We start from the raw sequence: 22,602 nt of genomic DNA on the forward strand, positions 1-22,602 counted from the left end.
ATTATAAACAGTTTCATTTGATTTACTTCTAACGAGCTCCAGAGACGACCAAGTACCCAGTGTCAAATTTCTTCTCTATTATATAAAAACACTTCATAAAAGTACTAAAAGGAAGCCTGGATTGGATTCCCTAGCTAGATGCAAATACTAAACTTTTTTTGAATGGATTTGTGGTGATGTCAGAGGAGAGATTTTTTTCTCGCTATCCCTCCTCCCCCCCCCAGTTTAGGGGCGGATCCAGCACTGAAGCAGCAGCTGTCAGTGAGAGCTGTCAGCTCCTGAGGAGGTAGAGAGGGAGGGAGGCGATCCGTTCCGAACTAGTTCCGAGCGCCAGGTAGCAGCGATGTGTTTACCTTTTGTTTGAATCCTCCAGCGAGCAACACGTTGGGGCAGAGCAAACAGAGCACCCACCGTGTGCTCCGCTCACAACACTGCAGCCGCGCTGCCACAACTACTTAGATTTATACATGTAAACTTTCCTCTTCCCGACTTGCTGCTTCGTTTTGTTTTTAAATTTGGAAACATCATCGGAAAGATTGTTTTGATTTTGTTCGTCCGTTTCCTTCCCTCCTCCCCACTCCCTCCCCTCCCCGGTGAATCTCGCTTGGAGTGCTTGGAGACACATTTCTGGAGCAGGATGAAAGCTAAGAAAGGTGGGTTAAGGCAGTTGTTGCTTCCTCCATGCTGCTGGCACGTTGTCAAATCGTGTTCAGTGGCCTTCTTGACTCTGCGTTTTCTGTCTATTGTTTTTTGTTCTCTAATTTAGCATTTTATTTTTTAGTTCTTTTTTAAATCTTATGAATTTGTAAAGGGATCAATTGGCTGCTGAGCGGAAATAAGAAAAGGGCTTTTTGGAACGAGGAGGGCGCTGAGAGTTTAAAGGCTTTGTTTGGGCTCACCTCGTGGAAACATGATTTTTTCTCCCTCCTGTGAGAAAATTCGCATTACTTTACGCAAAAGTTTCAGATCGATTCGAAGTTTCTCACGACGGTGTTTAACTTGGAGGGTTTTATTGTTCTTTCCTTCCTCCAGCTTGTTTTTCTCGTTCAATGTTTGTGAAAAGTGAGTGGATACAATGGATTCTAGGCGCTTCGAGCCTCTGGGGGATTTCCTATTGATTTGTAAAGAAGTGAACTCATACACACACACACATTGATTTCTCGCCCCCCCCCCCGGAACTTAAAACTTTTTTTAAAAAAAACCCCATTATAGGTGGGCGGAACGTGTGGAATGATTTACAGGGACAGTTATTTTCTGTTGGTCGGCAAAACCACCACTTATTAAACAACCAGCCGTGCAGAACGTACTTTTATGTTTTCCCCGTCCATTTGGTCCATTAAAGTCGCAGGACTTGGAATCTTAAAAGACACGGTACCGCCAAGCAATAAGAGTTACCATTTTGTGGAGTGTGTTCGAGGTGGATAGGGTTCATTGTGTTAGTTTGTGGGATTGGTTTCTGGAGGATGTTTTTCACTGTGTTCGGAATATGCTGGAATGTGAAGTTCTTCACTCCCTCCCCATCCCCCTCCCCCCCTTTTCGCTTGAACTATAGCCAAGTGGAAGAATGTTTGTGACAGGTTCCAGTGTGCTCTATCTTTCCTCTCCGTTTCAATAGTAATGTAGTGTTTTTATATCTTAGCGAAATTATCATTTACAAGGGGCTTGGTGAGGTGAAGCGATTTCAAATCCTGTTGATATGGTCAGGCATCTTTTCTCTTTTTTCTGAGGAAATCAAGATTGGTTTTTTTTTAAATCTTCTGAATCATTTATCACTACCGCAAACCAAAATTCTTAATGAGGACAGCCTCCCAAGTCAGGATGGGTGTTGCTTAAATAATTTGAATACGTGGTTCCATTTAATGAAACACACTAAGTTAGCAGCACGTGTTTGACGAGGACATAATGTTTGATTTTCAAGACAAGACAGAACATGAGGTGCGACGGAAACGAGCGAACTAAAGTCACTAAATAGATCCCCTTTCTTTTGGGACTCGGCGCTAGAAGCGGAGTGGAGGAGCCCTTCAGTTCTTTGGGGTGATTTCGGTTCTTTTGTTCTGGGTCAATCGGATAATGGCTGCTGTAAGTGCTGGCAAAGAGCAGGTATCACTTTACAAACTGACAGTCCGATCGGCTTCATAAATTCAAACTCAGCCAACCAGAGGTTTCCCTGAGCAGGGGCCGAGTTTTCGCGGATTTGACAGAGAATGGGCTGGTTAATTTGAAAAATCTGAGGTTAATGAGGTAGTTTGAGGACAGCGAGGGACGGCTTGTGCTTTAAACATTATTGCCTCTGGGTCTTGAGCAACTCGGGCTTGTTAGAAGTTTTTTTTTTAAGTGCGCTCAGTGAATTGTACAATGTTTTTATTTCCGAAATGGATATTCTACCTAAAAATAACCGCGCAACCCAGTGATCAGACCTTCCTCTCGCTTAGGAGACCGAGTGAAACTAAATCAAGATGACTTTCCAGAGAATGTTCACTGAGATAAAATCGCTTCACATGGGAAAAGTTGGAGAAATGACATGTTTAATATATTTCAAACTGAGCCATACAACAGCCAGCGTTAAAAAGGCAGGAGCTGAAGACCGTGTAGTGTAGCTGACAGCGAGGCAGTGAATGTGTTAAGGGTATACGTGCTCGGCAGTGTTGCAAGGTTTTCTCCATTCATGCCAGCGTCATTTTAACACCTCTCACTCATTCGCAGCGATGGGCCCGGTGTGCGGCAGTGAGACTGAAGACGACGACAGTCTGGAGGTGCCTCTTGACCTGTCTCATTCAGGGAAGCGGAGGAGACGGGGGAACCTTCCCAAGGAGTCTGTGCGGATCCTGCGGGACTGGCTGTACGAGCACCGCTATAAAGCATATCCATCTGAACAGGAGAAGACCCAACTGTCGAGGCAGGCACAGCTATCTGTACTGCAGGTGAGTGCGTCGAAAACATTTCAGGACAAAGCTGCTGACAGTCACTGGTGGTTAGACGATCATAAAAGGTTTCAACCAACACTTGCTGATATAGATTCACCCGTTCTATGTGTTACGTAAATATAATGTTTTATACCCATCGAAGCTAGTGGCGATGAATAGTTGGGCTACATCATACAATTCTTCCATTCACCCAATGCTGGAGTTACTATTCTATACATTGTTGATGTCAGCTGGGAGTAGTGACTGTAGAATTGCAGCAGTGGCCCGTGTGCTGAATAATCTGGTCAGGAGGCTGAGGGATCACTGCAGATTTGAGAGCTTGAAATTCACTGGTACAAATTAAATCACCTTTCCTCTTGTCCCTGGAACTTGCAATCAGTCTTTTTGTTATTCTCTTGGTCTTTAATGTATTTGATCAATCTAGATGATCTTATGCAGTGTCACTCAGGCAATGTTTGCTTGCTACTAAATGAGAATAGTTAGCTGCTTCATACTTGACCCCTCAGCTAATCACATCTCACAATATCCAGGGAGGGTATGAAATTTATAAATTGTCAGAATGTAGATATACTTGATCTCCAGCACACCATCGCACCCCACCCCAACCCCTAGCCAAGATACAAGGAAATGAATTGGTTGTGGCAGTCTTATTTTGTAAATTTATCAGTGTGTCACCATTATGGGCAAAGTCCCAAAGGAGAACCAAGAAACTGATTAAGAAAGGGAAAAGAGAAAATGAATGCAAAATAGTGAGGAGCATAAAGATGGACTGTAAAAACCTCTTTAGGCATGTGAAAAGGAAGATTAGCTAGGACACATGTGGACCCATTACAGGTTGGGACAGGAGATTTTATAGTGGAGAACAGGGAAATGGCCGAGTAACTAAGCAGTTACTTTGCATCTGTCTTCACAGAAGAAGATACCAAAAATCTGCCAGAAATACTAGGCGACCAAGGGACCTGTGAAACTGAGGAACTAAAAGAAATTATTATCAGTAAAGAGGTAGTACTTGAAAACTTAACTGGATTGAAGGTTGATAAATCTGCTGGACCAGATGAGCTTCATTCCAGAGTATTGGAGGTGGCTAGAGAGATAGTGGATGCATCGGTGATTATCTTTCAAAATTCTATAGATTCTGGAAAGGGTCCTGCAGACTGGAAAGTAGCAAATGTAAACCCCCCCCCCCCCCCCCCCCCCACCCCCACCTATTTAAGAAGGGAGGAAGAATGGAAAACTACAGACCTTTTAGTTCAGAGTTTATTAAAAAGGATAACTGAACATTTAGAAAAGAATGGTAAAGTTGGGCAGACTCAGCATGGATTTATGAAGGGGAAGTCATATTTGACAAACTTGTTGGAGTTTTTTGAGGATATTACTTGTAGCGTTAATAAAGGAGAAGCAGTGGATGTGGTGTATTTGGATTTTCAGAAAGCTCTTGATAAGGTCCCACACAGGAGGTTAGTAAATCAAATTAGAGCACCCGGGATTGGGGGAAATATACTCGTATGGATTGAGAACTGGTTAACAGACAGGATGCAGAGAGTAGGAATAAACGGATCATTCTCAGGATGGCAGGCTGTTACTAGTGGGGTACCCACAAGGATCAGTGCTGGGGCCACAGCTGTTCACAATCTATCTAAATGACTTGGGATTGGATGTAGGGCCCAATTGTAATATTTCCAAATTTGCTTATGATGCCATACTTATTGGAATTAGTGCAAGTGAGGAGGATGCAAGGATGCTTCAAGAGTATTTGGACAGGCTAAATAAATGGGCTAGAACATAGCAGATGGCGTATAATGTGAATTAGTGTGAAGTTATTCACTTTGGTGGAAAAAACAGAAAGACATTTATTTCTTAAACATTTAAACATTCTTAAACATTAAACATAAACAAAAACATTTATTTCTTAAATGGTGAGAGTTTGGGAAGTGCAGGTGTCCAAAGGGACCTGGGTCCTATTCATGAGTCACTAAAAGCTAGCATGTAAGTGCAGCAAGCGATTAGGAATGCAAATGGTATGTTGGCCTTCATCACAAGGGGATTTGAGTACAGGAGTAAAGATGTCTTGCTGCAGTTGCATAGAGCCTCGGTGAGACCTGGAGTAGTTTTGGTCCCCTTATCCAAGGAGAGATTTACTTGTCATAGAGGGAGTGCAACGGAGGTTTGCCAGATTAATCCCTGGGATGGCGGGATTGTCTTATGAGGAGAGGTTAAGGAGACTGGGTCTGTATTCTCTAGAGTTTCGAAGAATGAGGGGTCACCACATTGATACTTACAAAATTCTTACAGGGTGTGATAGGGTGGGTGTAGATAAGGTGTTTCCCCTGGCTGGTGAGTCTAAGACCAGGGACATTATCTCAGGATAAGAGGTAGGCCATTTAGGACTGAGATGAGGAGGAATTTCTTCACTCAGAGTGTGGTGAATCTTTGGAATTTTCTACCAGGGAGGGCTGTGGAAGCTCAATCATTGAGTATATTCAAGACAGAAATCAATGGATTTCTGGTGACTAATGACATCAAGAGATATGGAGATAGAGCGTGAAAGTGGCATTGAGGTAGATGATCAGCCATGATCTAATTGAATGGTGGAGCGGGCTCAATGGGCAGAATGGCCTTATCCTGTTCCTATGTACCAGCCCTTGGTTGTCCTAAAAAGGTGGTGTTGGGCCTTCTCCTTGAACTACTGAGCCTTTAATGATGATTATGCTACCACAATTATGGTGGGATCATGGCTGTCATGTATATGTCCAGGCCAGGTTGCTAAGTGACTTGAAGGGGAGCCTGCAGACCGGGATTCTATGATGCTGTTTTTGTGCTTCTTGATGGTAGATAAGGTTGGACTGCAAGGTACTGTCAAAGCAAGGATTGTAACTTCTTCTAGCCATAATGCCATCAATGATGGGGAACAAGTGATTATTTAATCAAGCATTAATTAAGCTATCCTGGATGATGGTGAGCTTCTTTTATTGTTGGAACTGCGAGTATTGTGCACGCAGGTGATTATTGTAGCATTCTATCATACTCTGACTTGAACCTTTATGGATGGTGTAGATGGTATAGAGGTATTAAGTGGTCAGAAGGTAAGACACCCAAGTGTGCCCAGACTCATTCCTGCCACAATGGTGATCTGACTTGTTCAGTCAACATTGTGGTCAACAGTGACATCTTTTTCCCCACTCCTTATTGATGTTACTGAGGGAAACCTGGAAACCAGCAATAGTGGTATTGTTGAAGGTCATGGAGAGGTACATTCACCATGTTGAAGATGGTTGTTCCTTGGCGTGCATGTAACATGAATTTTGCCTGACTCTTGTCAGCCAGTCTAGAGGTGGTTCATGACTTGCTGTATTATCAGAGGATGGAATGGAACTGAACACGAGTCCTCAGTGAACAATCCCACTCCTGACCTTATGACAACAGGACATTTCACTGATGAAGTGCTGAAGGTGGTTGAGCAAAAGATTTTGCCGTGAGGAATTAATGTGCTGGCGTTGTGATGTAGTACTCCAACAACCATGACCGACTGCCCCATTTCTGCTGGGAGTACCACATAAAAGGAATTACCAATAAATTATGCAGTGAAATAGATCCCTTAACAATTTTAAAACAAAAACAGAAAATGCTGGAAAAATTTAGCAGGTCTAACAGCATCTGTGGAGAGGAAAACAGAGTTAATGTTTCGAGACCGTATGACTCTTCTTCAATTAACAATTTTAATTGTTTGTAACGGGTTGTCCTAATATTGTGATGCATTATTCAAACAGCTCACTAACCAGTTGGACACCATGCAGGCTTTCAAATTTTATTGGTACGCTTTCAATCCATTTTGCTTGTATAATGGTTCTTTGTGAAGGAATCTCTATACTGTGATAAAACTCCTTTGTAAAGCTGAGAAATTATGTCTTTGGCTGATTTCAGTAGCATGTCTCCTAAGCACTTGTCAAGAGGCATTAAAATTAAAAATGATCTGGTAAAGGCCACTATTAATCTATCATGTTGGTCTGGTGTAATATTTTAATTTATTTTCTTAAAGCAGTGTGCAGAGAAGGAAAGCAAGTATATTATTTTTAATAAACATGGCAGAAGTTGTAAAAGCAGTTGCAGCTGCCTTTTAAAAGTCATTGTTAAGTAGGCACATAGAGCTAAATAGCACACAAAGATCCAACTAGTAAAAAAGATAAACAACCATTTACTCTGGTATTGGTTGAAGAAGGAATGTTGGCTAGGAAACAGAACTCTGCTCTGAATAGTGCCATGGAATTTTTAACATTCATGCAAATGGGCAGGTGAAGACTGTGCTCAGCATTTCTGTCAATGCAGTATATCAGTGCTACACCAAAATGTTGACCTAGATTATATGCTGTCCATACTATAGGCTCTTTCATGTATCACAAAGCTTTCTTGATAAGTCTTAAACATCATAGGGTAGAGTTTCTGCTTTGGGCAAAATTTGCAATCTGTGTGCAAATTACGTTAGCTTTGTGAAATTGTTTGCTCAAATTTCTGCTCTCAAACATTTACACATTACTGAATGTAAATTCTCCCCTACACCACAATCAGGGAGCAATTTAGAATGTTTTTTCTCTTGCATGAAAAAAATCCTTGATGCATTTGAGCGGTTTTGTTAAGACAGCTGGATTTATCACAAAACATAACCATTTTAAATAAGAGTCTCATCTCAGTAAATTAATTTGAAGCTCCTAAAAGGTACCTATTAGTATTTGCCCCTCCAATCTTAACAGGTCATGTAGGCCCATGGTTTTAGTGACTACATTGGATTATTTTTTTTTTTTACCCACTGAGTCAACAGGAAGCTAGATTATCTATTGTATAGGTATTTTAAGTACTTACAGATGAGGTGAATAAACTAAAATGAAAAATTATTTCTGATATAGTATGGGCATCACTGTTACTTAAAAGTAAAGTTTGTTGAATATTTTGCAGGAAATGCTATCTTCAGCCATACACACATTAGAACATCATATTGTTATAATGTTCCTCAAGACCTGTACAGAAAGGCATTTGAACTATGTGATCGCCAAACAAAATACTGTAGCAGTATGGCTAAATTGAGAATTTTGCATCAATCTTGCTGCATTTTGAAGGCATTTTTGAACTGGGCAGTGAGCAATAACTTTAATCAGGTTTGCTTGTGCTGCATGAATGCAACTGAAAGGATGTTGCCAGCTGAATTGTACAGGGCAGTCTGCAGTATCTGTGGCCACTTTTACATTGACACTGCTCTTGATGTGGCAGCAGCACTGCTGTACTGCAAATCATAGTATAAATAAATAAATTCATGCCTCCTACTTCTCCAGGGTCCTCAGCATAAGGTGTGGAAAACAAAAGCTGCCTCCTTTTGGTCTTCTAAAGCTAATTCAGTAAAAAGGGGAGGTTGACTCTTGAAGGTCTCATGTTTCTAACTTGACCACTGCTGTTATTGAGCCCTCACCACACACACCCCCCACCACCCCCCTCCTCCAGCAATGCCTATTGAGAAGGGCACATGGTAAAGGAGTGTGATTTTTAATAGTTGAAATCAAAGACTGCAAAAAAAAAGCCTTTGTCCTTTTGTTGTACTAGAATCTTTAAGTGCTGAATATAGATTATTGAAACTTCCAGGGAGCTGAGTGCTTTTAGTCGCTGGCTAACTTAATGCCTTGGTGAAACCATTCCCTAAGGTGCATCCGGCTGACAGTACAGTGATATAGGGTCTGTAATTCAAAAAGATCATGTTGCATGTGGAGGTCAGGTCCTGGGCAATTTGGACCCCCCAAAGTACAGTAGAATATTAAAATACACTCTTGATCAAGACCAGCTTCACATGTTTTATATAAAAATGGTTGAGTGATGAGTACAGAGTGACCTGATTCCAAACACTCTCCTAAGGCATCCTGCCTGTATTGCAACTCTTAAGAACGCACTTGAATAATACAGATGAGAGTGAGCAATTGTTTAAAGCAGGAGAAAATGAAATCACTTGCATTGAAAATGCTAAACATAGGCCAGGATTTTACAGTCAGCGTGCAGGGGTGGGCCTGACACGCCAGCACGTAAAATGACACGCATTGATGTCGGGTGTGCATCCCGACATCATCACGCTGTCTTGCGTTGTTTCGTTCGGCAGGCGCGCGCCGGAGTCAGCTGCGAGCGTGCCGATAATTAAAAGGCCTATTAAGGCCATTGAGGAACTGATTAATTTCAAATTTATGCTGCCCATCCAACCTAACAGTTGGCGGGCAGGCAAAAAGGCCACGTGGCCTTTACGTTTTTTAGGAAAGCTCATCTATGAGTGGGATGAGGCTTCCTAAAGCTTTTACAAACTGAATAAAAACTCTTTTTTGAAAAATAAAAACATGTCCCATCTCATGTGACACAGTCACATGAGGAGACATTTCATTAAATTTTCACTGAAGCGCTTTTTAAAAAAATAATTAAATGCAATCTCCCTGAGGCAGCTCCATGCCTCGGAGAGACTGAAGCACTCTTTTGCGCGCATGAATTGGACCCGACTCTTCCTCCTCCACCACCCCCCCACCCCGACTGCACAGGTAGCGCTCAGCGCTACCACTCGTGTATTACGCTGGACGAGCCTTAATTGGCCCGCGCGCGTAAAATGGCGGCGCGGAGCCAATTGCAGGCAGCTCCACGACCACTCCCACCGAGCCCGCCCGACACAGGAAAAATTCAGGCCATAGATTTCAAATGGGAGGAAAAAATATTTTTAAAAGCCTCAAAAGACAAAGCTTATTTTGCTTAATATCTGCTTTAATTCAGTTTGGCTGGGTCATTGAATATATTCAAGGCTGAGTTAGAAAGATTTTTGGTTGACCAGGGAGTTAAGGGTTATAGGGGGCAGGCAGGAAAGTTAAAGGGAGTTAAGTCCACAATCAGATCAGCCATGATCTTATTGAAAGACAAAGCAGGCTTGATGGGCCAAATGGCCTGCTTCTGCTCCTGATTCTTATGATCTTATGTCCCTAGATTTTAGTTTTGTCATGTAGGAAAGGAGAACATATTCCACCGTTCATATCACAGGTGAAAGGCAATTGTGCCATACAGTCCATATTTGCACTTGTTTAAAATTGCAGCCATGGCTGATTCTGACTTTGAATTCCCCCTAATTTCGAGGACTTTTGTGCAAGCAAGTAATGTAGAATTTTTACTGCTGATCTATATCATTTGGCTCAGTTTGACTGATGATATCTGGTGATAGTTGCTTGGCACTGGCAGCAGATAGAAGCAGCATAGAGGTATCTATATGTTGTTGTTTATCTCTTGGTACCAATGCGGTCGAGCTGTTTTCAGCAGCATTATTATATCAAATGTGGCATCAACTGGGAGCTGAATTTGATTCAAATTGTATTATAACTGTATGGATTAATGACTAATTGCACGCTCCTGGAGTGAATGGGAGAAGCCATGCTCTAAAGGAATGAGAGCCAGTGATAGAATTGCAACACATGCCTCAATTCCCTTGACGCATTCTCTTTGCAAATGGGGAATTGCCAAATTAACATTTTAGTCTCTACAAGTTTAGGCTTACAAGGAAGTGGCTGCGCTTGTTATATTTAGAACGATTTGCCTTCTGATCCATCCGTGTAGTGGTATGTCGATTTTATTTTTTTGCTATTGTTTTCATGACATTGGTTAGATTAGAGATCAGGCATGTTTATGGGTAGTACTTAAAATCATTTAATGTAAAGACGTACACACGCTGATTGTCTTTCCTGCTGAATTTCAGGTCTGTAACTGGTTCATTAACGCACGCCGCAGACTTCTGCCAGACATGCTGAGAAAGGATGGCAAGGACCCCAACAATTTCACAATCTCTCGCCGAGGCAGTAAGAGTGTAGATCACACCTCAATGACTTCTAACAGCTATGTTCCAGACCTTGACGAAAGATCATTCGGATCGACAAGCTCCAGCCCAGAAAATAGAGAGACCTCTCCATGTAGCATCTCTTCCGCTGGAGGATTCCTGCCAAGACCTTCAGTCATATGTCACACTACTGTCTCCACACCAAATGACGTGCCTTTACACTACTGCCCACCTGCCAGCATAGATGGAATGGATCTTTTGTCAAGTGCAGGTTTAGTGGATACCAATCCTGGATGCTCCAAAGATGCTGTTCAGGTGGGGTCAAACCCAACCCCCCAGAGTGGACTGTTTAACACTCCTCCACCCACTCCTCCAGACCTCAATCAAGATTTCAGTGGATTTCAGCTGCTGGTGGATGTTGCGCTTAAACGAGCTGCGGAAATGGAATCCCAGTCCAAGCTTACGGCTTAAATCCTACTCACTCTGGCTGCCAAACTGACTTGAGGCAAGAAAAACACTAAAGCAAAAAAGTTGTTTCATGTGGAAAACGGATGCTTTATGCAGCATGATGCCTTCTTATTTGCACAAGGGAATCCCAAAACATGGCTTCCTATCACAGAATTGTCTTAACAAACTGCTCGCATGGAGACAGATGAACTCATGACTACTATAGATAGAGGTTCTTTATGTTTTGTAGTTGCTGATAATGTGAGAATTTTCCCATGATTATGTGATTCTTTACTTTCAATCTGTGCAATATTTAGATAAACAGAGCCTTCTTATGAGTCTTATCATTCCTGCATGGAAAAATGATGTGGCCCGTGCATTGTTTAGAACCAACAGTTTTTATATATAATTATGTATTATCACTGGGGCTTATTTCTAAAATGAGTTTTGATTTATTCTTTCAGTCTTTATTTCAGTGTAAGGCAGCAAACCATGGACCTGGAGAACAGAACTTTAATGTACTTTGCCTGCAATGACTGTTTATTGTGCAGTCTTTTTCTCTGCTTTAAAGTTCCAGTTGTTACAGCAGGACCTGTGCATAGGCAGTACCACGCCTGCAATATGTTTTACCTGTGGCTGCCATCACTGGTATGCTGCTATTCTGGTAGCCATGGTTACCTAACCTTAAGTTAGCTGCTGTATCTGTATCAATAATGATGTCCAAAGTAGAGAATGAGACTTAAACCACCCACTGCATGTTCAAAATGCTTTAGTTACTTAATTGATAACCTAATCACCAATTTGGTGATTTCAGATTTGGTGTCTGGTGTGGCTAAAATCTAAGTCTCGAGCAAAAAGCCTTGAATGTACATCTCTTGTATTGATTGTTTCTGGTTTTGCTTTCTCTTGTGCATATTTCACATGGAGGCACTGAATCACAAGTCTGTTCCACCCAGGTCATCCTTTTCCATTACAGTTGGAGACGTCATAGCTTCCTGAAACATTGCCTTTTATAGCTGGTGTTGTGAGGTCTGGACGGGTTACTGGTGGAGCTCATATATTGTTGGTTTGTCACCTACCATTGTCAGTGTCTTGAGATATTAATGCTAAAAATCATCCATGATGGCTGTGCCATTATGCTTTCTGAATTTTCCAAGTTGTGATTCAAAATGAAGTTAGGACCGGCCTTAAGTGAAGGACTTGGCTATGTTTCTATACCTGCTGTTACATAACTGGTTAGGGCATGAGATTCCATGGGGCTTTCCCTGATCTCCTGCTGTGACTCTTGTTGTTTACAACCTTTATGTGGGGGATTCTAGCAGTCTCCTGCTTGAGTAATGGCAAGAGTGCGGGAGAATCGCTGCAGAATTTCAGGACATAAGTTCAAATGTATATGACTAAATTTGCTAATAGGCATAGAGATTAGTGGACGTATTATGTTGCCATGCTTGTGCTGGTTTTAGTTTCTGTCATGCTGACAATGCACCTTATCTCAAAGACGCATTCCAATTCATTCTTCAGTTTCTCCAGTAGTGCCAGAGTAGAGGATATCTAACATGAAGCCCTGCTGACAATGTTCAATTTTTTTTTAAAGTACTAAGCTTGGCTGCTGACCCTTTAATCGTTGAAGTGCTATTTTTCTGGGATGACTCCCAGGCATAGTGGAATGTACTCTACAACCCATTTACTTTGCTTAAGCGGTGGGTGGGGAGATGAAAGAATGTGTAATTTAAAAATCAGTTTCCGCGTCTTAAGATATTGAGTAGCTTGAGCCTTGGAAATTGTAGTGATTGTTTTAGCAGCTAGTTTAAAAATAAATACAGAATTGATTGGTACCTTGAAGAAGACCTGTGAGTGATTTTTGGGATCTTTTCAGCTGGAAAAAAATTAAGATTATTTAAACTACTTAGCTGTAGTAATTTCTTTCTTCCCTCCTCCCCACCAACCCCCTATATATTTTTTTAAGCTAGTTTGCAATACATGGCTGATGCTCCTGTTAACCTGTCTGCATTATGAGCAGGTAAGTGCCTAAATCATGATGCAAGTATGCTATGCCAAGCCTTATTTACCATCTTTTACATGCAGCAGCTGGCTGATGACTGAACACTTTCCCAAGCAATTTTATAGGTTGGAGAAAGGCTTATTACTCTTGCATAGTTGGGTGGTTTTCATACTGGTTACACAACTTAAGAAATGATTTCTACTGCTACAATGTAGCAAACCTGTCTTCTCTGCCACATCTACATTTGTTGCAAAGCAGGTTATGGGAACAAGACAATTGGGCCCTGAAATTCCTTGTGGATTCTTGCTATAACTTTTGTATGAACCCAGCAAAATCCCCCAAAGAAATAGCAACAATTACCTTTTCATCCATTTATGTGTTTGTCTTGGAATCCCAATAAAGTTTCAGCGGGAGGTTGGGGAATCCTCCCGCAGAACCTGAGTACAGAAGCTGGAATTATATCCTACCTCCTGAAGAAGGGTCATGTAGTTTTAAATTTTCTCCAGGTCCTAATGCCTACATGTGTAAGGGGCTGGATTTTGTCCCATGATAAAACCAAATATCCACTAAAATAATTTCTAAATGTGACTTTCAAAAGGGAGTCTGGTCTCCATAACCTGTACCTCTTATAAAGAATTATGATCAACTTTTTCTTTGGATGGGCTCTAGTTCCATGGCTTTTCTTATATAATTTATTAATATTATGGATGCTGATGACCTGACAGGCACTGTCTTGCTGTTGCTGACTGAAACTTGAATGGCAGCTGATTTAACACGCTGTTAAAGTGACAAAATCACTGAAGCATTCCAAATTATTGACTGTCATTGTGAATTATAATTCAGTTCACATTCCTTTCTCGTTGGTCAACAGTACTGTATTGAAACATTATTTTTCCTGACTTAAAATTAATCATAATTATTTACCCTTTTTAAAAAGAGTTAGTGGCATTTCCTACTTTTAAACTAGATTTTTTAACCCTTCAATCTAGAAGGTATTTGTACAATTTGCATCCTTGTGGTCATCTTACAATTGTAAAGCTGAGTGAAGTCAGACTGTACTGAATGAACCTGGTCCATTTTTTTTTGCATTGATGTTTGCCTTGTTGATTAATCAGGTTGCAAAGACCTGTAAAGACTGACTAAAGCTGCAGTATTCCTCTTTGCCTTGCCATTGGATTCTGCAGGCAGGGTTCTTCTCACTTCCTAATTATAGGGTGGGGGCAACAGAATGCAGTTTCACATTGTATCCAATTTTGATTAAAAAAAATAATAAATTACTTTATTCCTTCCTAATTCTGGTTCTATTTCTTCTTTACACCTGTGAAGCGTAGCTGCTTTTTGGCAGGAGGCAGGATAGGCTTCTGCACAGCAACCATAAGAATGCTGTCATCTTTTCCTTGGGGGAGGTAGCATATGGGTAGTGGGCAATAACTGTGATTATAGACCATTGTCCCCTGCTCTCCATCACCAGTTCATAGCTTTAATAACTGTCTTGGGTGGGGGGGGGCAAACTATCATGAGGACTGCCACTGAGCAGAGTATGATTTTTCTCATCCCATGATGCATGAGGGCTGAGGTTGAACTGAAACTTCTAATGAGGGAAGGAGCGCATGTTGGGGAATTAGGGAAAAGTTGTTGTGACTCCTATCTCTAACCTTCCCAGCCGGATACTATACATTTATACTTGTTTGGAACCCAAAGTCAAATACAAATGATATTTATTTTAACAATAAAGCCTAATGAAATATTTGGGAAGACGAGAAATAAATTCAAGTTTTGCTTCAAATTAAAGTGGGAAAATAGACATTTAAACTGGTGAATAAATATTGGGCATTCAAAGAATGAAAATGCTCAATCATCTGCAAAGTGACCTAAATGAAGCAAGAAATTAAGATGTTAATACAGCTGGATATTATGGAGAGGTGGGTTGTTGGAGGGATCAGTTTGGTTGGGTTGAATGTAGGTAATCATCTTTGGCTTTTCTGCAGTAGTACAGCTTTTTTCAACATAACACAATATTGTAGATTTTCATTTTGACCAGGATTTTCTAGTTTGCTAATGACTCATGATGGCTCATCATGTAACGTGCCATTAGGTAATACTGACTAGAAAATTTGAATTCCATCTGAACTATGCCATGCTAGCTTATCTCCACCAGGGCAGCAGTGTCCCTCCAAAAGGGTAAAATTAGCACACTTTCTGCTCCTGAACACTGTTCAGTGATCTTTGCTGGCAACTGCACTAATAACTTTCATAGTGCCTTTTTAATATGGAAATTGTCCCAGTGCACTTCAAAGCTGTAGGAAAATGGACACCAAACAGCAAAATCAATAATAGGAGGTATGCTTGGTTTAACAAGGATCTTAAAGAAGGAGATGGAGGGGTTACATACATAAGAACTAGGAGCAGGAGCAGGCAGTTCATCCCCTCGAGCCTGCCCCGCCATTCATTACGATCATGGCTGATCTCATTTTGGCCTCAACTCCAATTTGCCGCCCTCTCCCCATAACCTTTCAACCCGTTACTAATTTAAAATCTGTCTATCTCCTCAAATTTATTCAGCGTCCCTGCATCCACTGCACTCTTGAGGTAGTGAATTCCAGATTCACGACCCTTTGAGAAAAATAATTCCTCCTCATCTCTGATTTAAATCTACCACCCCTTAGCCTAAAACTATGGCCTCTAGTTCTAGAATGCCCCAGAAGGGGAAACATCCACTCCATTTCCACTTTGTCTATCCCCTTTAGCATCTTATATACCTCAATTAGATCTCCTCTCATCCTCCTAAACTCTAGCGAGTATAGGCCTAAACTGCTCAATCTCTCCTCCATAAGACAAGCCCTGCATCTCTGGAATCAATCTAGTGAACCTCCTCTGAACCGTCTCCAGTGCAACTACATCCATCCTCAAGTAAGAGGATCAAAACTGTGCACAGTACTCCAGGTGCGGTCTCACCAATGCCTTGTACAGTTGCAACAACACTTCCCTATTTTTATACCCTATTCCTTTAGCAATAAATGCCAAAATTCCATTTGCCTTCCTTATTTCCTGCTGTACCTGCATACTAGCTTTTAGCGATTCATGCACGAGGACACTCAGATCCCTCTGCACTGAAGCATTATAAAGTTTCTCTCCATTTAAATAAAAAGCAACCTTTTTACTCTTCCAACCAAAATAGATAACCTCACACTTATCCACATTAAGCTCCATCTGCCAAATTTTGGCCCATTCACCTAACCTGTCCATATCCATTTATAAATTTCTTATTTCTTCATTGCAACTTACTTCCCCACCTACTTTGGTGTCAGCTGCAAATTTAGCTATTGCACCTTCTATCCCCGAATCCAAGTCATTAATATAGATTGTAAATAGTTGGGGCCCACGGACTGAACCCTGTGGCACTCCACTAGTTACAGTTTGCCATCCAGAAAAAGACCCATTTATCCCAACTCTGCTTTCTGTTGGTTAGCCAATCCTCTATCCAAGCTAATATATTACCCCTTACTCCATGTGATCTTATCTTGTGTATTAATCTTTTGTGCAGCACCTTCTCAAAGGTCTTCTGGAAGTCCAGATATACTACATCTACAGGATCCCCATTATCCACTTTGCTTGTCACATCTTCAAAGAACTCTAGTAAATTAGTCAAACACGGTTTACTCTTCATAAAACCATGCTGACTCTGATGGATTGCATTTTGACTTTCCAAATGCCCCATTACTATTTCCTTAATAAAGGATTCCAACAATTTCCCAACGACAGACGTTAAACTAACTGGTCTATAGTTTCCTACTTTCTGCCTCCACCACCCCCCTTTTTTTGAATAAGGGTGTTATATTTGCATTTTTCCAATCCACTGGAACCTTTCCAGAATTCAGGGTATTTTGGAATATTATAGTCAATGCATCCACTATCTCCGCTGCCACTTCTTTTAAGACCCTTTAAGTTTGCAAGGAGAATTCATGAGACTGGGCCCCATCTGGCTGAAGGCATAGTTACCAATGGTGGGATGAATGGGAGGGGGAAATGCATAAAGGTTTGAAGGAACTGAGAGCCTCAAAGAGAGTTGTAATACAGGGCAAGATTACTTAAATGAGCTTGCAAGGCAACAGCAGGATCTGAAATTGAGGACAAGAATTTTAAGTTTGCAAAATTCAGAGATTAGGAACTAATGCAGATCAGTAATGATGGGAATGATAGATGAGCAGGATGAAGGATATAATACGGGAAACTAGTTGGGATGATGGGAAGCCAACTAGGAAAAAGTTGATTTTGGAGCTGACAGACATGAATGAGGTTTCAGCAGCAGGTGGGCAGGGGTGAGCAGTGTTGGAGATGAAAGTTGCCAGTCTTTGGGTAAGAAGTCAACTTTGGGTCTAACAAGATGCCAAGGTTGCGAACAGAGTTCAGCCTGAGTTCATGGGCCCTGGAAGGGGATGGAGTCAGTCATCTACAGCAGAGTTTGTGGCGGCTGGCCAAAGATGATGGCTTTGGTCTTGCTGATTTTTAGCTGAGGGAAGTCGAGACTAATCCAAGATTGGACTTCATATAAGTAGCATCACAAATAGAGTAGAAGATTTGAAGGAGGTGGCAGAGGGGTAGAGTTGGATGTCATCAGTATACATGTGAAGCTTACCTAAAAGCAGAGAAGTATAAATGGAGATAACAGAATCATCAACAAAAGTTGCCGCCTGAAAGGGAGCTATATATAAGTACAGTCTTTTAAAAGATTTGTGGCGATTCTATCACTTGTAACAATCAAAAGATGTTTCTTGAAAATAAATAAAAGTTTCTGAAATTGTTAAACATACTGTTGAGTCCAGAAGGCTGTAACATCTACAAACTTGAAAGTTAGTGTTATTCCTTGTAGGAATGTTGAGCTTCACTGGGACAGTTTAGGAGACTGACATTGGAGTGGCTGACGTGGGATTGGGGAAAGAATTAAAAATGACAGGTGATAGGAAGCTCAGGATCACACTCACAGACTGAGCAGAAGTGTCACAAAAAACACAAAAATAATACAAGCAAATGTTTTTGTCTCAGTCAGGTCTGTTCTGACAATGCCCCCTTCCACATTGATATCTTTCCCATTTCTCTCAATTGCCCCCAACACCTTTCCTTCTCACAGCACCTTCTTAAGGAATCACAGGCAATACAACACCTGTCCTCTTTACTTCTTCCATTCCAAAGCCGCAAACACATCTTCCAGGTGAAACAGCAATTTATTTGTACTTCTTTCAATTGAATGTATATTATTTACTGCTCACAATGTGGTCTCCACATTGGATGGACCAAACACAGGTTGGTTACCTGTTATTTTAAATCTCTGCTCCATTACCATCTGATCTCTCTGCCTCTGCCTTTAACACTGTTCCAACAAAGCCTAATGTAAGGACAAGAAACAGCATTCCATTTTTCAATTAGGCACTTTATCCTCTTCAAACTCAAAATTGAGAAATTGAGTTCAATAATTTCAGATCATAACCAATGCTCCCAATTTTTCAAACAGCAGCAGTTGGTGATGATTCTGCTTGATCCCATTTATACCATTTCTAGACCCATCTTTTATTTATTTGTCCCATTACCATCTCCTTTTACTGTGCACCAGCACCCCTTTTGTCATTTAACCCCTCCTGCCTTCCATCCTATTATAAACTCCCTATCATTTTCTCCTCCTCCCCCATCTCCCTGCCTCTGTACTTGCTTAAAATCAATTACATCTCTAACCTTTTTCAGTTATGACATAAGATCATTGACCTGATACATTGGGCTGAATTGTCATGGAGTCACGGAGACTCCGTGAACCTTTGAAAATGACGGACAAGACCTGGATCCAGAAGTCCTGCCCCCATTCCGACAGATCAATGGCAATAGGGGTTGGGGTGTGATTCACACAGGTAGCAAACCCAGACTAAACAGGGCTATTTGAACTCGGTGCTGTATTCAAACAGACCCCATTCTTGATGTAGGACGGGCTTTATATCACAGTGTGGGAGTCACTAAATTATGGAGAAGTAAATGCTCGTGAATGGCAGATGAGGTATAAAGAACTATCAAGCTGTCAAGTTATTTAAAAGCTCCTTGCATCAGTGAGAATTGAAAAAACTCAAGCTGTGAAGTTATTTAAAACCCCCAGCCCTCTAAAAAATTAAAAGCCTCCCCCGTGCCAGTGAGAATTGAAGAAAATCTTTTCTAGCAGTTACAATAGCTGTTTGTTGATATTACCCCAAAGGCTATCATTATTGAAGATTGGCCGCTTTCCATAACCTACAATGATCCCAGTGGGAGGATTGTAAATTCACAGTTTGATTGATTGCTCAAAGATGTTATTAAAGGATTAACTGTCTTTAATGTGGGTTTATGAATACAAAGTTTGTTTTGATAACTGATTAAGTACTTGTGAAGTTTTTAAAGTTTTGAATGGGAGTGTTTTTTCAAACAGTCATTGATATTTAGATCTTTATTTCATCTCAACATGGCTCCGGAGGTTTGCCCACGATGGATACTGGGTGAGTTGGCATGGAGGGTGTAAAGGCAAAGTGTGGTGGATGGGATGGCATGGGTTGATATGAGTTGGTAAGAGGGGCCCTAGGTGGGAATGAATTAAGTGGTGTGGGTGAGGGGTTTGATGGGGTGTGAGGGGTGAGGGCTAGATGGTCAAATATGTAACTAAACAACAGGGATGAAGTCCCAGAGAATCGGGCTGGGCCTTCTAAAGAGCCTCGTCAATCTGCAGCCTCTGTGGCCACCTCCATAATCCAGTTTTATTAGGAAGCCATTGAAAGCTAAACCTAATGTAGTGCTGCTGTTCTATGTGACAGTGGTGAAGCTCAGTATAATGCTGAGTGGCTGAACCTAAACCCACAATGCCAATTAACTAACAGGACAAAAGTGGAACCACTGAATGGAGCAGTGGCAGCCAATAACAGATTATCCTACACCCTATGCATCAAGTATTGATTCCTAGCTTCCAAAGTCCTCTGCATCTTTTGCTTTAATCTACTCTTTGAAATCTTCTTACTTATCATTTTTTCTTAAATAATTACGGTATTTTATAATTATTTAAAATTCATAGAGTCATAGTTCTTTTTCCCAATGTCCTTAATTTTTGCTGGATGAATGTTCTTCAACTGCTTAATTGCCTTTCAGTGCTTTGTCCAAATGCCTAGTTTTCACAACACCAGATGGTAAGTGCAGGCTATTCAACTGTGGAGAGCATCATGGGAATCCTGGTTGTATTTTTTTTCTCCCCATAAGGCGTCCCATCTGAGATCATTTCACTCAAGACAGACCAGAGATTTCATATCACAATAAAGCAGTATATTTATTCACTAAACCATCGCTGGAATGAAATTTAGGGATTAACAAAAAAAAGCAGATTACAATAGTTAGTGAATACAGCAGTCTAAATGATGTTGTGCTCATCAATCACACAAGGCTTCCAATGATTTAGCAAATATCATCAACCTGCACATCAAGGTCACATGGTTAAATACCAGTGATCAAAATATGGGCAAGCATCCAGAGACACACTGATGTACAACTTTATCCATCTTCCTTGTCTTGTGGTAGGCAGATATGACCCCCCCACTTTTGGCATTCCATAGGGACCGTTCCCTCCGGGACACCCTGTCCACTCCTCCATCACCCCCTACACCTCAACCTCCTCCCACGGCACCTTCCCATGCAATTGCAGAAGGTGCAACTCCTGCCCCTTTACTTCCCCCGTCCTCACCGTCCAAGGGCCCAGATACTCCTTCCAAGTGAAGCAGCGCTTCACTTGCACTTCCCTCAATTTGGTCTACTGCGTTCGCTGCTCCCAATCTGGTATCCTCTACATTGGAGAGACCAAACGCAGACTGGGCGACTGCTTTGCGGAACACCTTCGGTCTGTCTGCAAGCATGACCCAGACCTTCCTATAGCTTGCCATTTCAACACACCACCCTGCTCTCATGCCCACATGCCCGTCCTTGGCCTGCTGCAATGTTCCAGTGAAGTTCAACACAAACTGGAGGAACAGCACCTCATCTTCCGATTAAGCACTTTACAGCCTTCTGAATTTAATATTGAGTTCAACAACTTCAGATCATGAACTCTTTCCTCCATCCTCACCCCTTTTTGATTCCCTTTTTTCAAATATTTATTTTTAAATTTTTATATATACATTTTTTCCCACCTATTTCTATTATTTTTAAAATTTATTTCCATTCATTGTTTTATCCCCACCTTTTAGCCTATTTTGATCCTTGCTCCCAAGCTGTCCCCTCCCTCCACCACATCCCTACTAGGGCCATCTGTCACTGGCTCATCCTGCTTTCTACTCTTAATGTCACCATTAGCACCTCTCCTTTAGCCAGTATCACCACCCATCAACACCCCTTTGACCTATTGTTTATGTCATCTTTTGCAATCTCTCCTTTGCCTCCACCTATCACTGGCCTTCTATCCAGCTTCACCTGTCCCACTCCCCTTATACAGTTTATATTTCACCACAATTCTACTTCTCTTTAGTTCTGAAGAAGTCATCTGGACTCGAAACGTTAACTTATCCTCTCCACAGATGCTGTCAGACCTGCTGAGTTTTTCCAGCAATTTTTGTTTTTGTCCCATAAAATTCCTTTCCAACTCAAATTGCAAATCTGATTAAATGGAGCCTGTTAATGTGATAGAAGCTTCCTGAGCCATTAGATCTTCTCTTATCTTTCTCTCTCCACCACTGCACCCCCGCCCCTCCCCTTGCCTACCCATGCAAGTTAAGCTTATTTAAAAATACAGAACTGGAGTAACCTTTTTGACCCTCCATGGCCTTTATGTTGTCAGACTCTTCCATAAGTTTTTCTACCTTAAAAGTGGCATGTAAGTGCAAGTTGTTATTGTTACATCTAAATGATCCTGATTTAAATTTGATCAGCAACCTCTGTTTACTTCTCTTGAGTCAATGATTCAATTGACTGGTGCACATTGACCCTCCTGGTGAATTGGCAGCACTTCGACTCATAAAGTCATTTGATTCATTTTTCCAATAACTCAGTCTGCGTTGTACTCAAGGGCAGTACACGTTACAAGGTGTGGAATACTGATGCATAAGGCAGCTTGAAAACAGGGACACAAAACAGGATATATGGGGCACAATTTCTTCCAACTGTAAAGATCTAATCATTTACTTATTTATATTTACATATCAGAAGACTAACAAAACTTTGAAAATATGTAATTAAAAGGGACACCAAAACAGCTATTCTTTACAAATCAATCCACCAGCAATACTGATAAAAAGAAACATTATCCCAGTTGACCAATGACCAGGGCCATTGTTTTATAGTGGCAGAATAAGTCACGTTCCATTTATATTGCTTGGCATTGTGGGAATTTTAGCAGAGGTTTAGTGATTGTATTCAGCGAT

At 41.2% G+C, this 22,602-nt stretch overlaps 1 protein-coding gene across 4 annotated transcripts; it reads left to right on the forward strand.

Annotated features, from left to right (window-relative positions):
• The first annotated feature begins 248 nt into the window (after positions 1–248).
• On the forward strand, positions 249–14,491 carry tgif1 (TGFB-induced factor homeobox 1). Of its 4 annotated transcripts, none has more exons than XM_078540640.1 (3): positions 249–653; positions 2,704–2,921; positions 10,672–14,491. In XM_078540640.1, the coding sequence occupies exons 1-3, from the start codon at positions 638–640 to the stop codon at positions 11,218–11,220; spliced, it is 783 nt and encodes a 260-aa protein (XP_078396766.1). In that variant the 5' UTR covers positions 249–637; the 3' UTR covers positions 11,221–14,491. The 4 variants fall into 4 exon arrangements, with proteins under 4 accessions (XP_078396766.1, XP_078396767.1, XP_078396769.1 ...); XM_078540641.1 differs by having other exon boundaries at positions 268–334; XM_078540643.1 differs by lacking the exon at positions 249–653 and adding an exon at positions 1,591–1,614.
• Positions 14,492–22,602: the final 8,111 nt, after the last annotated feature.

Source organism: Cetorhinus maximus, chromosome 4, assembly GCF_964194155.1.
Source record: "Cetorhinus maximus chromosome 4, sCetMax3.hap1.1, whole genome shotgun sequence".
Lineage (NCBI taxonomy): Eukaryota > Metazoa > Chordata > Chondrichthyes > Lamniformes > Cetorhinidae > Cetorhinus > Cetorhinus maximus.